The sequence below is a fragment of the Pyxicephalus adspersus genome, chromosome 8, assembly GCF_032062135.1.
Source record: "Pyxicephalus adspersus chromosome 8, UCB_Pads_2.0, whole genome shotgun sequence".
NCBI classification, from domain to species: domain Eukaryota; kingdom Metazoa; phylum Chordata; class Amphibia; order Anura; family Pyxicephalidae; genus Pyxicephalus; species Pyxicephalus adspersus.
This window is the reverse complement of record NC_092865.1, coordinates 34,271,970-34,287,248: the sequence shown is the minus strand read 5'-3', so window position 1 is coordinate 34,287,248 and position 15,279 is coordinate 34,271,970. Positions and strand designations below refer to the sequence as shown.

Here is a 15,279-nt window from a genome sequence, read left to right as displayed (position 1 = left end):
ACGTTGGGTTTCTTTTTGTTAGAGACAATTTGTTTAGGGCCATGCTAATCATCTACAAAGGTGTTTACATTAGGAAAAACAAATATATAATTTTACAGTGAATCATGTATGCAAAGAAGGTCCACAGGCTTTCATTTACGTGGCAAATTTGTTGTGTATATATTTGTTTAACAAATGGGATCTAGGCTTTGAGAGAATTAAAAGGAAATGGATATCTGTGCGTAGAAGTATTGCATGGAAATTACATGAACTAAAACACACGATAAGTCTTTCATAGAAGCAAGGATCTCACTATCTATGCCTTACACTAGTTTTGGTCTATCTTTTCATGATACAGACAAGTGTACTGTTCTGTTCTATGGAGGTAGGTGTGTGTGTGTGTGTGTGTGTGTGTGTGTGTGTGGGGGGGGGTTATGAGTAAGGGGCACTTCTCTGTGTTCTCTTCCATGGGAAAGTATATTGGAACGTTTGATTAATCATCAATCTGTCCAGGTGGACTGATGAACAACATTGGGGGACCACTGTACACATGTTACATTTTTGCCTGAAATGGACACAACTGTTTATCCATACCAAAAATTGTGCATTTTGTTTTAAATAAATGATAATAGGGCTGACGTATGAAAGACATGCTACAAGAAAATATCTTGCTGCTCATACCAACCAATCCGAATCCCTTATCAATCTAAAACCTGGACTAAAGAAATGACGGATACATTTATATAGCACATTGTTTATATACAAACCCCAATGCAAGTGCCCCCGATTATTGTGAAAGGAATCTTATTGATTGTCCACTTTTTTGGTAGTTCATCATAAACAAAATATTTAGTGGGTAATGTCTTGAAATGTCCTGAAAACCCCATTGCCATAACACACAAGAAATTTGAAACTATAGCTCTATTAAAAAGTATGTATAGCCAAAACATTTTTTTCAGTTTTGGATGACATTTCAGGGATTACCCCATGTGTCATATTTGTGTCATCACTAGGGAGATTCAATCTGTCTAAAGATCTTCTGATTATAATGCCTACAATAGGAGTAATGGGAAATACAAATATTTAGCTGTAGCCAAAACAAGAGCTGGAGGTAAATATGTCAGTGGGGACACCTATTTCTGTGTCACGCGTAATAAGTCAGCGCTTTATAAATCCGGTTTAAAAATAATAATATTATATTTTGGCTGTACACATTTTAGCTGTTTAGGAAAGATGAATAAGTCTCTTGCTTACTGTTGTCCTTATAGACCAAAAAGATGCATGCTATAATCTTCAGCACTTCTGCAGCCACTACAGCAGTAGAAGATAAGTACCGTGGACCCTCCTCCTTCAACGTGCGGGAGTAACGCATAGTGAGGACAAGACTGGTAGTCTGAAACACCAGGATGCTTAAAGAGATGTATTTCAGATGGGATGCCATCGTGGTTTCTGGACTGCTCTACAAGAAAGGAAGAACACAACACAAGAAAAGTTTATTTCAGTGCAGAAATGAATACAATTGCCTTTAGATATCACTATAGTCTTTGCAAGGCTTTATCATAGCAAAGTTAATAAATATAACTGCAAGCATTTCCTCCAATATTAGAGCAGAGAGGTTTTGGCACAAGAAAGAAAGCAAGAAAAATAATCAAAGAATGTTAGAGCGCTATAAAACTCTGAACACAAGGTAATAGGTAAGATCAACAACACTGGTAGAAGTATCCAGAAAAATAGAACACAGGAAGAACCAGATATTGACAGATTAGAAAGACTTGCACACAAACTGACTTTTTCTTTACGGCATTGTAGATGTAAATTAGATATAAAATTCAGTTTTTCTTTTTTGCTACATGAAAAGCAAAAAATGTTTGTGGCTCATTTTAGTGAATACACAAAATGCTCAAAAGGATTTGTTGCACAGAAGCTTAAAGCAGAACTATGCTTTTCCAGAATTAAATCGCAAACTCATAAAAATCCATTTGATAAGTAAGTTCAAAGCACCAATGTCACCAGCCAGCTATATATTTGGTAAAAATAAATATGTATCAATGGTTTTACCTGCCAAACAAATGTTTACACTCTGCTTGGCCAATATTTAAACGTAATCTCTTAATATTGTGCTTCAGTCTAACTGGTTCCGAGGTCCTTGGGCAAATCCACAAAGCTGGTTCACTGAGGGGTAGTACAGGAAGCTGTAAAGCTCAGCAGGGAAGTAACTGTGTACCCTTCCTGGCTATACAGTTGGGGCTGATGTGTTTAAATAACAAGACTGGTTAAACCTGTCTTTCTCAACCTTTTTACACATGAGGAACCACAGGAGAAGGAATGTCGACCATAACATCTCTGTTACAGATGACTAAACACATCATTAGAGTCATACAGCTGCCTCTATCATGTACACATCACAAAATTATAGGTCAATCAGTCACAGTTCGAGGAACCCCTAAGCAAACTTTGGAGGAACCCTGGTTAAGATTTGCTGGGTTAAACAAAATTACAAATACATTGGCATGTACAACAGTAAACCTATATTAATTCCAACTGTGATAATAGGAGTTTGTCTGGAGTACTACTTTAAATGCATAAAATATTTTTCCCGATCAGTTAAGTAGCTTTCATCACTGTGATATGAGCAGTGGCGACTGCTGAAGGAAGAGGTTGGCATACTAAAGGAGTCATTTAGTATACTTTAGGTGAAAAGCAAATAAAAGTTATGCTAAAACCTTTAGACTTTTGGATTTGAATAGAGTAGGAAATAGCGACTCTCGCAAATGCTTTTTAGTTTTTCTATTCGGGAAGATTTCCTTTCACATCTTGTGTCAGACGCTGCAGGAAGTAAGGCTTAGTATACATAAGATGATTTTTACTGCAGATCCCCTTTCCAAGCTGATAAAAGGATCAGATCTGAAGAGAAATTGAATACCGACTGATCACAAGCAACAGAGCTTTGGGGTGTAGATGTGGATAGTGCAGAATTGTTGGTAAATATTGATTGAAAGAACACAAACGTTTCTGAACATGTGTGTACCAATAAAAACTCGAATCCAAAACAGAATCTTGAATACTCTGAGAATGACGATTTGAGGGACAGAATATTGTATAATATTGTAAGTGTACACAGTGTTTTGCGTTGTGTAACTGATTATTCACGGATGGGAAATATCAATCGGATTGGATGGTCACTAGGACAAATGCAGTGTGGATTTCCCTAGCAGAGACAATTAGGACTAAAAGGGATTTTACCACTTTCACATCTTAACTTAAACTTAAATGAAGGTGTGTGTGCGTTATCAGATGAAAACATAAATTTGTCCTGAAAAAAATGTGCCTTCAATTTTAAGGACAAAAAGTTAGAAAAGGTAACAAATGATTTTTTTTTTTTTTTTTACAAAATAAAGTCTAAATGAAGAGGAAGTACAATTGTAAGTCACATAATTCAACCAGGAACCAGTTACTCCGGGTAGTCTGTAATGTTTAACCCAACACTCCCTAGTTAAGATAATAAAAGTCATGAATCATGCAAGGCTAAAGATTTCATACAAATAAAAAAGTACAACCACAAATGAAAAATGTTTTTATTGTTTTATACAAAAATACTGAAAAAAAATGCCAACAGTTTTGTCATTAGCTTTACAATTTCAACTTTTGAATATATTCTCTTTACTGGGAAAAAAAATGCTTCTTTTTGTGCGTTCAGAAAAGGGTTTATTTCTAAAGTGAATCATGTTAAAATCTTTACTAGGGGAAATTTTCTGGGCTTCATACGTATTGTACACAAGTTGGGTTTCAAGTCATTGTTACTTTGACTACTAATAATCAGAAGATATAGTACGTAGTAACAAAATAATGGATACAATATATGAAAAAGAGTTTAAGGTTGAAGTAAATGGATCAAATTTACAAACATAGCCACAAAAGGGCTTTCATTACAAAGTGATTTCTAATCAGCAGTGCCATTTGATATTTTATTATGTAACGCTAGATTAATATTAGCCAATGTACACAGTACACAGTGCATATGAAAAAAAATGGCCAAGGGCAAAAGTCCTACAAATGACAGCATACATCATGTAGGACAAAAATCCAAAATCTATGCTTAAAGTCTTCAATAAAAACAATCCATTAAAAATGAGAAACCCACTGGCAGCAACAATTGCTTTACTAGCGATTTCCAAGTAGTTTCAAAAAAGCAACTGAAACAAAAAATGCTACAAAGCAAATATTTGTAAAATGTTGATGTGTTGCACAGAATATATGGAAAAAATAAATAAATAAATAAAAAAACACACATCTTCCCATATAGCTTCTATCTTCTTTTTCCATCTTAAACCCCATTGCTACTTCTCCATGATATATGTGGCATAAAATGGGTGTTTGCATGTTTTGTATTCTAACTCAAAGTACTTGGTACTTTTGCATGCATTGTAAAAAAAAGCAAATGTAAGAAAAGTTCTTTCACAGAAATACAAAAGGGGACATTGCAATCTGTTAATTATTGATGCAGTCCCTTTATTTCTCAATTTTTGTCTAAAAATAATCTATCCAATGCACTTCTTCAAAAAGGCTAACCAAAACAAAATAATTTGCCCATAAATATAAAGCATTTTTCTATATCGTTTATTTAATCAAATAAGGAAGGTGTATACATACAGGCGGCATTGTCTCAGGCGCTGCCTCCTCTTCCTCTTTCTCAGTGTTTGACATGTTTTCTAATATTTGATGATGGTTAAAAATCAGATTCTTCTTCAGTCCTGTGGTCTGTCTTGCTGTTTTGTGGCATTGTCCAGGCTACAGATGACAGAAGTTTTCTGCTGGTATAGTACAGACTCAAGAAAGTGTGCGACAGGAGGAGCCACTCTGGAAGTTTACTGCCAAGTCACCAAACCATGTATGTGAGCAGGAGATGATGACCTCACAAGCTAACATAGAAGCCCGAATGGTGCGTTTTGCTCTCTGGAGGATGGAGTATTAATCCAAGGGTCTGTTCACAGCAGCACACTCTGTTCCAGGATACAGAGAACATCTACACTGAGCTCCATGCTGGCCTGAGCAAACAGCAGCTCTTTGTATACAGAGTCCACGCATATCAACAGCACACGGACATAAATCTCTCCTACTTCAGTCTGCGAGAGACTAAACAGCGACTGTAATAAAAGTTCAGGAACTATGCATGAAGAGGACACAGGTAGCTAGAAAATGCATGCAATGCAGTAATTCAAGAAGAGCAGAAAACTGGTTTTACCTAAAGGGTGTTGTCAGGACTTCTCCCAACTATTTAGGTCTAAAATAACAATTATATAGTGTTAATTTTGTCTCATTGACAGATATTTAATGCCAAGTGGAAGTTTGTGCTTGTTTTACCAATAGTCAACAGGCTAAAACCTGAAATCAGTGTTGGGAAGACTGGCCAGCATACATTGCACAGATCTAGACCATTTAGGATTGTGGTTACTCTGTGTGTAAGAGATTTAGTGCGTTTTTAAACACATTAAACCTGTTTAGTGTTATTTGGCATTTTTTCCCCCAAAAAGCAATGTTACAAAGTAGATTTTAGGCACAAAAATTACATAAAACCTCAGAACACTATATATTTTTATTAAATTGCAGAACTTGCAATTATTTACTATATTTACAATAATTACTTAACTGTTTACATCTATATTTTTGGCACAGAATACATTCAAATTATTTTAGTACGCACAATATCATTTACAATGTCAAGCCTTAAAATTCCACTTTCCTCAAGCAATTAGACATTGTATGCAAAAACACCTAACCCTGGCAATCACTTGTAATGGTTAGAAGTTACAGGAGGTTGAAAAGGTCTGGTGTTATCTGCATGACAGCTTCCAGGTTCTGGCTCTCAGTTTTGCTACATTGTGCCTGGTGTTTAATGTAAGACTGTGGCTTTTAGAATATATTTGTTCTAAACAAAATTCATCCCTGATCCCTCTTTTAGTGCTGTTTTACCATAGAAATTACAGATGTAAACCGCAACAGGCTTCTTGGGAACTGGCTCTGGTTACCCCCTCCTGTGTCTTACTATTCACCATAATTGTCATAGGTGGTCTCAGTAGTTACATAGGGTGGAAGAGAACTACCCAGAGCCCACCATCATGATCATTTCTCGTATCCCAGAGCAGGGTCACCAATGCACTATGCCAGGGGATCAGAAGTGGAGTGCAGGCAACATGAGCAGCATGGACAATCCCAAGGCTACAAGTCCATCTCCAGAAATCTTAATGTTCCTGTGTCAACCGTACGCAAAATGTGTAAAGAAATTTACAGCCTACGGTACTGTAGTCAATGTCTCTGGACATGAACGAAAGAGAAGGATTGATGATATGTTAGAACAAAGAATTGTTGGAATGTTGGATAAAGAACCTTGATCAACTTCCACACAAATTGAAGCGGACCTGCAGGCACAGGGTATAACAGTGTCAGCTGCCACAATCTGTTGCCATCTGAATGAAAAGGGAGGCTATGGCAGGAGACCCAAGACACATTGCCGACACAGAATCATAAACAAAGCCAGATTGGAGTTTGCTAAAACTCACCTAAAGCCACAATCCTTCTGGAAGAATGACCACTGGACCGATGAGACAAAAAACTGCTTTTGGGTAACGCACATCGTTCAACGGTTTGCAGAAAACAAAAAGAAGGCTTCAAAGAAAAGGTTCACTTTGCTGCTTCAGACACTGGTAGTCCTGACTGTTTGCATAATAATACAAAATCTGAAGATTACCAAAGAATTCTGGGGCATAATGTAGGGCCCAGTGTCAAAAAGCTGGGTTTCAGCTAGAGGTCATGGGTCTCACAGCAGGACAATGACCCAAAGCATACCTCAAAAAGCACCCAGAAATGGTTTTGGCAAAGCGCTGGAGAGTTCTGAAGTGGCCAGCAATGAGTCCAGATCTAAATTTCATAAAGCACCTGTGGAGAGATCTAAAAACAGCATTTTGGAAAAGGAACCCTTTAAATCTGAGCGACCTGGAGCATCTGGTAAAGGAAGAGTGGTCCAAAATTCCAGTAGATGTAAAAGACTCAATGATTGTTACAGAAAGCGATTAGCATCAGTCATTTCTTCCAAAGGGTATGCTACCACGTATTAAGTTTAGGGTGTCCAGGCTATTTATGACGTTTTGTGTGGAATGTTTCCCTGCTTTTTTGTGTTCTTTCATTGCAAACAAAAGAAATAAACATGACAATACCAAAGCATTTGTAATTGCCACAAAATTCTGTGAGAAGTGGTGCCAATGTTTCACCAATATTTTTGGCCTTGATTGTATGTGTGTTTGTAATAAATAAATAAATTAATATTTAGTCACCCCTATAGTTTTTCATCTAGACAGACAACAGACATAGCCACAGAATCAGAAAAGAACAGTCAGAAGGCAGGAATATCCAAAAACTGGCCAAAGCCAAACCAAATTATTGCACTAAGGTAAGTAGGGTACTGATGCCGATATTAGACACTCTCAACAACTCATTAGACTCATTATACATGCCAGATGATCTATTGTTTTAACAACGAACATTAATGCCACCTGGCTGCCTTGGGTGTGGAGAGAGCTGGTCACATTCCCTGTACAGGCAGAGCTGAACTGTGCCAGCATTGATCATCATGTGACTTTCAAGAAACATATCCACAAAAAAGGAGATATTATTCTCTCATTTTCTTATCTAATCACCTTACCTACACATTAAAAGGTGGAGCCTTCCTATGTGTTGTAATTCACTTTGCATTTGCAAATGTTCTTTTTCCTAGTGAATGAATTGCCCATTCCTAAGGCTCCACATACAAAGGATTACGTTTGTATAGGAACAGGATTTACAGCAAGCTTTTACAAAACAATTGCAAAGCTTCTAGCAAGTTTGTTACTTTAAGCAAGAACAGTCAAAGGGTGCCCGTATGTTATGGGAGTCTGTGCCATACATACACTATGTAAGGTCTGCAGTATTTCCAGGGCTAGATAACTATATAGAATGATCGACAAATTGATCAGCAAGGTTGGCTTTACATAACCAATCACAACTGTTTGCCACTTACTTATCTGAGAAGCTGGTATCCGTAATGTCCAAAGTAATATTAGTAATCAGGAATATCCTAACTTGGGTTTCTATTTACAAAGAGGAGTCGAACCAGGTGATAGAGAAAATAGTGTAGTACTTTTATTTCATGAATTGGTGAAGAACAGAAGGGTTTTATTGTTGTTTCTAGTATGTGTTTCTTATGCTATGCGTTTTTATTGATTCTGTGCAGCTGCAAACAGAAAAGGTGTCCGCACAAAAAAGCGGTTTTGCATTTTTCTCCTCCTGCAGTGCCTGTGGCCATACGACTTGTAGGGAAAGTAGGGAAATGTGGATTAGCAAATACCAGATAACTTCTAAAATTGTCTCTTTTTGTCAAATCTCAAAACCTTGAAGCTTAATTTTATCATCTTAATTTGAACAGCTGATCACCTTTTATTACTTAAACATTTGGAACTTAGGAGTTTTCAACTTTCCCAATACCTTCTCATCTATGACTTGTCCTAAATTGTAAATAAAGCATTCAAAGTGTCAAGGACAGTGCCATTTTTATTTAGATCTGCAGCTGCCATGGTGCCACATATGTGACCAGCTATGGCACAACCCATGAGGGGTGGAAAAATTGTTTCATGGCAGACATAAGCACACTTGCAACTAAGTAAGTTATTGCCAGATTGCCTTTCATGAAACATACACTGTGATTGTGCAAACTGGTAAATTGTAAATTAAAACATTACAGGAAACACTGGTATGTTTGGTTAATAATAACACCTAGTAAACATTCCACATCTAGGCTTACTTTGGGAAACCATTGAATTGGTGGGTTTAGTTTCACTGTCTAAATGCGTCATTGGAGAGTTCTTGGTAATGATGAGAGGTTAGAGATCCTTTATTCGGAGACAGACAATGATATCAGAAGAAGTTTTCTGTACGATCAATAAAGTCCCAAAGAGAAGTCATCCAGCTGACATCACATAGCTTCATGACTACAGGCTTAGTTGTCTGTCTGTCCTTTTGGCTCCATGATTCACTTTATGTCCTTTGCTACCATATCACAGGATTTCACATCATGCCTATCAAAAAAAAACTACTCGTTTGTACAATAGCCAGCAAAAAAAAAAAAAAAAAATTACATTATTTACCTAATTCTAGAAAGGGTTGCTTGCCACCTATTTTTACTTTTCAGCACAGTTTTCATACATTAGCAATAATTGAGTGAACATGGATGGAACATTTCCTAACTTCAATCTCTTGCAATAGAAGAGCTCCTATAATCACATTTCCGACATCCCCTGTCATCTACCTTGGGTTCTCGCCAGCCTCTATCAGTCTTTTCAGCATTTAACGCTTCAGAGTGTACCAGATGCCCCCACTCCTAATTGTGGTTCCACACTCTGATCACCCACATCATTACAGAATATAGAAGTAGCAGAGGGTCAGAGAATGGCACTACACCATGTCAGAGAGAGTCAGAGAGAACAAAAACAATATATTTTCCTGAAAATACAGGATGCAGAGAAAAGTCATAACCATTTAGCTTTTTTGATTAAATCTGCTGCTCCCATGCAATACTACTACAGATCTGATTTCAGGGCAATGCAGATCTCATGCTGAATAATTACATAGCATATACAGTTAGGTCCATAAATATTTGGACAGAATTTTTTTTTTCTAATTTTGGTTTTGTACATTACCACAATTAATTTTTAATGAACCAATGAGAGATGCAATTGAACTGCAGACTTTCAGCTTTAATTCAGTGGGTTGAACAAAAAGATTTCATAAAAATGTGGGGAACTAAAGCCTTTTTTTAACACAATAACTTCATTTCAGGGGCTCAAAAGTAATTGGACAATTTAGAAAAAAGTTTTCCCTGTTCAAATATTTATGGACCCAACTGTATTTCCATTGTAATGCATCACATGACAGGCTATGGGAAAGAAAATCTTGAGAGGAAAGACAATTGTAAAAGCTGGCATAAAAAGATAAACTAATTGCCTTAATAATATTGATGAAGGATTCTAACAATCGTAGGTTTCATTTAGAATCACAGTGTAATACCACTCTCATAAAAAGTGTGCTACTTTTACAAATGATGTACTATTTGTTCTTCTGCTTTTGAAACACAAATATTTGTCCTAATACACAACTGTAAAATGTCATAAACATAGATAGCATTTCTATTACACTGGGGAACAATTTTGAACATTTTTTTTTACTTCAATTTTTAAGCCTATTTACACTATAATAGGTATGCTGATTCTGAAAGTGCAGTTAGTTTTCTTATATTAAATGCGATTACTGTAATGTAGATTTGTATAGACTATAGACACGGAAGACAATGTGGTCAGAGGTTGTGCCCTGCTCTACGTAGTGAATAAGCAAAATTTATTTTCCTACTTACACACGTATTTCCTTTCTTTCAGATCATCTCTGGCTTTGCTGTTTCTTGTAGTAAGTGCCTAAACAACCCTGATTCATTTTGTTATATCTGTGGCAGTTTTACCATTCCCAGTCAAAGGGCGAACATCAGCACATTTGTAGAGCAAGCCTATTTGGCATATTTCAAAGTTAAACTTGGTGATCAAGATAAGTCTCGGGACACTCATAAGGTGTGCAAACAGTGTGTTGAGGGTTTACGGATCTAGACAAAGGGAACACGTGATAAAATGCCATTTGGTATACCTATGGTTTGGCGAGAGACAGGAGATCATTTCAGTGACTGTTACTTTTGTATAGTGAAAACTTCAGGATATAACAAGAAAAATAAATGTAACAGAGTATGCTAGTCTACTATCAGCTATAAGCCCAGTGACTCATTCAGATGAAATCCTATTCATTACACTACCCTCTCTTGAAGAACATGATTATGGTGATGAACTAGGTGACAACAATGATGAAGAGTTTGAAATTGAAGATGACTTTGTTTGTAGGGGATTTGATCAGCAAGAGTTGAGTGATTTGGCACGTGATTTGGGAGTATCGAAGAAGGCTTCAGAACTCCTAGCATAAAGACTGCGTGAGAAAAATGTACTAGAAAAAGGAACAAAGGTATCGTACTTTGGAACCAGAGAAATTGCATTTCTGCACTACTTTAGAACTGACAGCGGCTTTGTGTATTGCCATACCATACCTGGTTTAATGGAGGAATTGAGAATTCCAATTTATAACTCAACTGAATAGCGCCTATTCATCGATAGCTCAAAGCAGAGCCTAAAGTGTATCCTCCTTCACAATAGCAATATATTTGGGTCAGTCCGAATTGGCCATTCAGTTGCTCTTTGTGAGGAATATGCAGACATAAAGAGAGTCATTGAGTTGTTGCAGTATCACCAACACAATTGGGTCATCTGTGTTGACCTTAAAGTCAGCAACGTGGATACACCAATTATCCCTGTTATCTGGAAAGGAATTGGCCACCAAGATCTGCCCTAAAACCAGGTGATCCAAACATTCTACATGAGCCACTTGTTGATAGAAAGAATATTATATTGTCTCTGTGCCTCTGCACATGAAACGGGGTCTGATGAAGCAGTTCGTAAAAGCTTTGCCATCTGAAGGAGATGTTTCAAGTACCTTATTTTGGCATTTCCTAGCCTGTCATTTGAAAAAAATAAGGGCTGGTGTGTTTGATAAATCACAGATTCGGCAGCTCATCAAAGATGAACATTTCATCAGAAGTCGAAAAAAAATGCTTGGTTATTATTGTCAAGATCTTTCTTGGAAACACACGAGCAAATAATTACACAGAAATTGTCTAGAAACTCTTGGAGAGCTACAAAATGCTTGGCTGCAATATGAGTATCAAGGTGCATTATCTGCATACCCATCTTTCTAACTTCCCGGAAAACCTTGGTGCAATAAGTAATAAGCAAGGTGAACAATTCCACCAATTTTCGAAGGTCATGGAAGGACGGTATCTGGATAGATGGGTTGTACATATGATGGCTGACTATTGTTGGAGCATCCGGCGAGATTGAACACTGAACACTGCAGGAAAAGCTATAAGCGTAAATTTTTACCTTAACTGCTTACCCGATTAATTTTCAAATGTTTTACTGTAAAAAAAATGAGTAACAATAAATCCTTTGTATGAACAAAATAAATTTAAATAAAGAGTACATTCAAGTTTTTATTTCATAATTTTTTCATTGTATGTAAAATTTGTATGTTTTTTGATAAAAATGGAGGGTACCCTCTATCACAAAAACTGGATGTGATGGCAAAAAAACTGGGGTCATTTCTGGATTGACAACCTAAAAATTAGTAAGAAAAAAGTGTAAGATCTAACTCAACAAAAATGCATTCCCCAGTGTTATAATTAACATTACAAAAGGCAGTACGGTATACAAGTTGTTCTTCTTGTTCTGCTGCTCTTCAAACAAATCTATTTATACTTACACATCCTACTTAGAAAAGAGACTTTACTCCTGAAAGAAGATTCCTAGATCCTAAATTCCCAAACTACAAGTCTGAACAAAAAAGTCTAACCTTACTAAACCAAGTCTATAAAAAGGGAGTTAGTTTATAACAGTGGTCACCAACCTTTTGGGGCTTGCGGACCACTAAAAGCATAGATTCTGGACTGTGCATGCGCAGGGAGCTGCGTCACTCTGCCCCCCCCCAGAGTGACATCATAACCCGCGCTAGTGGGCTGTGGACCTGGGGGTTGGGGAACCCTGGTTTATAATATTATATATGTTTATTATTTGTTAACTATTATTCATTAGCTTTTTTTTTTCTTACTTTTCCCCTAAAAGCACTGTATAAATTTGAATATAAACCAAGGTACCTACTATTATCAGAAAAACACACAAAGAACCACATAGAGGAGTTTCTGCTAAAAAATAATATTATGAGTGATGGTCAGCATGGCTTTAGCAAAGACTGAAGTTGTCAAACAAATTTACTCTCTTTTTATGAAGAAGTATGTAAACAGGTAGACAGTGGAATAGCAGTTTCTATAGTGTACTTGGACTTTGCTAAAGCATTTGAGACTGTACCCCACAGATGGGTTATATGCAAGTTAGGGTCAAGAGGTTTAGAAAAGTCAATCTGTAAATGGATAGAGAACTGGCTTAAAGACCCCATCCAGAGAGTTGTAATTAATGATTCATACTCTGAATGGTCTATGGTTATTAGTGGTGTACCCCAGGGCTCAGTGTTGGGACCTTTACTGTTTAACATCTTTATAAATGATATAGAGTTTGGGATTAAAAGTACCATTCCTGTGTTTGCAGATGACACCAAACTATGTAATGGAGTTATGTCCATACAGGATGTGTATATTCTACAAGCAGACCTGGATGTACTGTTTGATTGGGCAGCCACGTGGCAAATGACATTTAATATAGATAAATGTAAAATTATGCACTTGGGAGATAACAACATGCATGCTTCATACTGTCTAGGGGTCATACATTTGGGTAAGCCAGAAATGGAAAAGGATCTGGGGGTTCTGGTAGATCATAGACTTAATAACAGCATGCAATGCCAAGCTGCAATATCTTAAGCTAGCAAAGTACTTTCTTGTATTAAAAGAGGAATAGACAGCAGAGATGGAGACATTATCCTGCCCCTGTACAAAGCATTGGTCAAACCACATCTGGAATATGCAGTCCAGTTTTGGGCAACAGTTCACAAAAATGACATTGTGAAATTGGAGAGAGTGCAGCGAAGGGCAACTAGCTGAGCTATGAGGAGAGATTAGCTGAACTGAATCTATTCTCTCTTGAGAAGAGAAGTTTGAGGGGGGATATGGTCACCCTGTATAAATAAATAAATGGTTGTCTACCCTCCTATGTAAAGAGAAAATTCTGAGTTTAAGAAGCTTTAAATCAGAGATCGGCAAACTCCAGCCTTTAGGCCAGATACGGCCTAGCTGGTAGTTCGCTCAGGTCTAACGCCCCCTGGTCACACTGGCCTAATGCCAGCCGGCAACCCACGCCTCCGGAGCTGCAGGTTGCCGGCCAGGTGGCGTTAGGAACTACCGGAGCCGTCGGAGCTCCGGTGCCACCCCTTGCTGTGGCTCCCCCATTTACCGCGGCAGGCCTGATACTTCCGCTGACACGGCATATAGGGAACGCTCCCTGAAGGTAAATCCCTCTACTCCGCAATGCCTACGGAGCCATTAGGGCAGGTCTCAGAGTCCGGCCTAGTGTGCTCCCGCCCACCCCTGAAATGGCCTAGTGGCCATAAAAAGTTTGCTGACCCCTGCTTTAAATGATCTTTTGTGCATTATCATTAGTCATCAGTAGATGGAGCTGTGTCCTTCATGCATGTAAAGTGTGTTACAAACAGCTTGTCTGACAACTCTGATCTGTTAAACCAGAGACAAATGCATTTACAGGACTTACTACTAGGTGTCACCCTTGAATAAACCTCTAAAATTATTTTTCTAAGTTTTCAGTTTATATTGAATGAAGCATACTTGATATATTCTGACAAACTGTTTTACTGATAACTTACTAAACGTTAGGTACATTCATCAGATAAGAAGGAACAGACAAGTGCCATAATACTTAAAACAACAATATAATCTGACCGTGTTTGCAGAAACTGTGGGCACATAAATTGTTACTTTTATAAATAAGTCATACATGCATCATGCAAATACTAGGACCTATATTGTCTATGTCAGGCAAAATAAAAAACAGAATCATGAATTAGGTGAGCCAAGTGCTGTCAGCTTCTTTAGTTAAAGAAAGAGGGCAAGACAAAGGACAGCTCTGAATTTTCAACAGGATTATTGGGTGTTATATTTAAATCAAAGTGATAAAAAGCATACAACAATACACCACTTCTAATATGACTAAGATATGACTCCTGTGTCACTGCCCTCTGCAAACATTAGCAGCTAGGGAAGAGTCCTTAATGACAAATCATAATTTGTCACAGAGCTTTTTAATCTTTTTCTGCTGCTTATCTTGGAGACAATAATGAAATGTAATGTAATGTAAAGTGTGATAAAGCAGATTAAAAGGGCTGTACTGGGTTTACATGCTTAGGGAATGGAAAGATTGTTCAGACAAACACTAATAATACATTTTACTCCCTTATGGAGCAGGACAATTACTTTAATTTCTCAAACAAGGAACAAAATGTGGGATTCTTTTGGAAATATTGTTATATAAAATGTATTTTACTTTCTATGTAAACTAGAGAAAAATACTTTTTTTAAAATGTTTTTTTCTATTTGCAAGGCAAAGATTTGCAAATAAAAAACAAAGGGACATTAAAAAAAGTTCTAAACAAATCAATGAAAAAAAA

The 15,279-nt window shown here is 37.1% G+C and overlaps 1 protein-coding gene across 3 annotated transcripts in view; it reads right to left on the bottom strand.

The window, feature by feature from the left end:
• SLC35A3 (solute carrier family 35 member A3) overlaps positions 1-15,279 on the bottom strand; it is a 30,172-nt gene that overhangs the window by 13,155 nt on the left and 1,738 nt on the right. The window contains exons 2-3 of one of the 3 annotated variants that reach the window (XM_072419987.1): positions 8,810-9,083; positions 1,234-1,438 (exon numbers count right to left, since the gene is read on the bottom strand). In XM_072419987.1, the coding sequence (XP_072276088.1) occupies positions 1,234-1,420 (187 nt within the window). In that variant the 5' untranslated portion in view covers positions 1,421-1,438; positions 8,810-9,083. Of the gene's footprint in view, positions 1-1,233; positions 1,439-4,629; positions 5,088-8,809; positions 9,084-15,279 lie in introns of those variants that run through there. The other 2 variants (XM_072419985.1, XM_072419986.1) reach the window with 2 other exon arrangements.